At 41.9% G+C, this 1981-nt stretch overlaps 1 protein-coding gene across 1 annotated transcript in view; it reads right to left on the bottom strand.

Moving 5' to 3' along the window:
- LOC106818834 (SH2 domain-containing protein 4B-like) overlaps nt 1–1981 on the bottom strand; it is a gene marked incomplete in the record, with an annotated part of 22841 nt that overhangs the window by 9369 nt on the left and 11491 nt on the right. The window contains 2 exon segments of the mRNA XM_014823509.1: nt 147–204; nt 1212–1316. Coding sequence (XP_014678995.1) covers nt 147–204; nt 1212–1316 — 163 coding nt within the window.

Below are 1981 nucleotides of genomic sequence, written 5' to 3'. Positions count from 1 at the left end.
TACATTTTTCTTCGTACACTTTTAGGGTGGGGAGGGGGTCACTTTGTACACTTGTGAAAATGTTGATAATTGTGAACGACCCCTAACTATACAGCAGGGCTCCATCACCGCGTGGTCAGAACTCTGGGGAGTCTTAACACACTCACCTTGTTCGCGCCACGCAGCCTCCGTGTCGGGTCCAGACTCCTGCATCTGCTTCCTCATCTGAAACCCACCAATGACCAATTAAATTCATAAACAAATAATTTATTCAAATTCGTTGTTATATTCAACGAAAAATTTAACCGCGCACTGCAGCAGAGGGCTCTAGGTACATATTCGTGCCTTGGCTCACACAGCCTCCTAGTTTCTCCATGGCCACAGCTGATCATTTAAAGGGATCCTTTACTCTAGGTTCTAGGGCTATTTTCAGTTAATTTAGGTTGAAATTTCGCTACATAAAAAGTTTCATGGTTCAATCACCATTGGAAATATTTAAAAAAAAAGTTTTAAAACTAACGACTACAGTTTGATTACAACGACGGTGGCGCCACTCAAAGCGCACGATCTGAAAAGTTGCGCAAAACAACAGACGAGGGTGTTTCTTATTTATTAATTTAAAAGCAAAAGGATTGTAATATCTTATAAACGACATATAGTTTCAGTTATATTATGGATAAAATTGTCCTAAAATGAACATCGTTTGGTTAAATAGCATTTAGGTATAAATATAATTGCACCTTTGTGATTACCCCTCGATCTGTAACGTGCAAAATATATTGGGAAATGCGCAACTTTTTCAGGGTGGCAGAACGGGCGCGGGTGTCAATGGCGCCGTTCAAATTTCGTAGCGTTGATGTATAATTAATTATAACAATTAAATTAGGTATCTGGTAACAAGTACGTGTGGGTATAGACAATTTGTTACACAGTAAGTACAGTTGTATGCAGTAAAATCCTAGTCTAGTATCCCTTTAAATTCGCAGAAATTCTCACACAGCAACTTATTTTGTTAAAACAATATGTTATCGACAGCCCTCGCTCCAATATTTCATATCGTAGAATTGCTTAGAAGAGCAAAAATTTGCTTAAATATGAAATTTCATTCCGCCTTTCTCTTTAAAATTAACTGCTGCACACACAGTCAGATGCAGCCTTTGGTTACACAATGTGCTAGCTTTTACATGGAGATGCTGGCTTTCAGGCAGGAGGGGGGTGTGACAAGATCTCACCTTCTCCCGCGCGTTCTTGAAGTGCACGTATATCTGCGTGGCCCGCGTCAGTGTGATCTGTCGGAGCTGTGCCTCCGACGTACGTCGTTCCTTCGCCTCGCTCTGCTGCAAACACAGAGGGCGCCAAACATCATAGCGCGGCGCAAGCGCAGTGCGACACTCTCACATTCTAATAATGAGGCTATAACAGTGTATAATATTCATATAATGGCTATTTGTACAATTTCTTTCTCAAGGCATTCTGTAATTTCGCCCAGCTGTTGCCCCTCTTTTGCCTTTTCAACCATAGAATTCCTTCGTCCTTTAAGCTTCGTTAATTAAGTGAAATCGCCAGTCGAGTTCCCCTCCCCCCAAAGCTCTCCTCCCTCCCTCCCTATGCTTCCTCTGTTGTGACATCAGAGGTTCCTCTTACAGGGGTAGAAATGAACTTTTGAACAAGGAAGTCCAACGAACTGGACTCCCTACTTTCAAAAAGAGGGAGTCCGCAGCAAAATGAAGGAGTCTGCAGTCTGAGGTTCAAAATTAAATAAATCAAATAACGCATGTGCTTATTTTTAAGATTCATGCGGTTGCACGTCTGCCAAATTTTGTTAGAACATTAGCTAAAAAAAATACGGTAATTCCGCGAGGCCGTGCTCCGGAACAAACTAGTTAGTATAGCAGAATTTTCAGGGAGTCACACGGACTCCTGCATATGTCAAATCAGGGAGTCCGACAGTAAATCATGCAGGGAGTATTTGACTCCGGACTCCCGTTAATTTTGCACCCTG

Source organism: Priapulus caudatus, unplaced genomic scaffold (genome assembly GCF_000485595.1).
Source record: "Priapulus caudatus unplaced genomic scaffold, Priapulus_caudatus-5.0.1 Scaffold2568, whole genome shotgun sequence".
Lineage (NCBI taxonomy): Eukaryota > Metazoa > Priapulida > Priapulimorpha > Priapulimorphida > Priapulidae > Priapulus > Priapulus caudatus.
The sequence above is the reverse complement of the archived record's forward strand: the minus strand, read 5'-3'. Positions and strand labels throughout refer to the sequence as shown.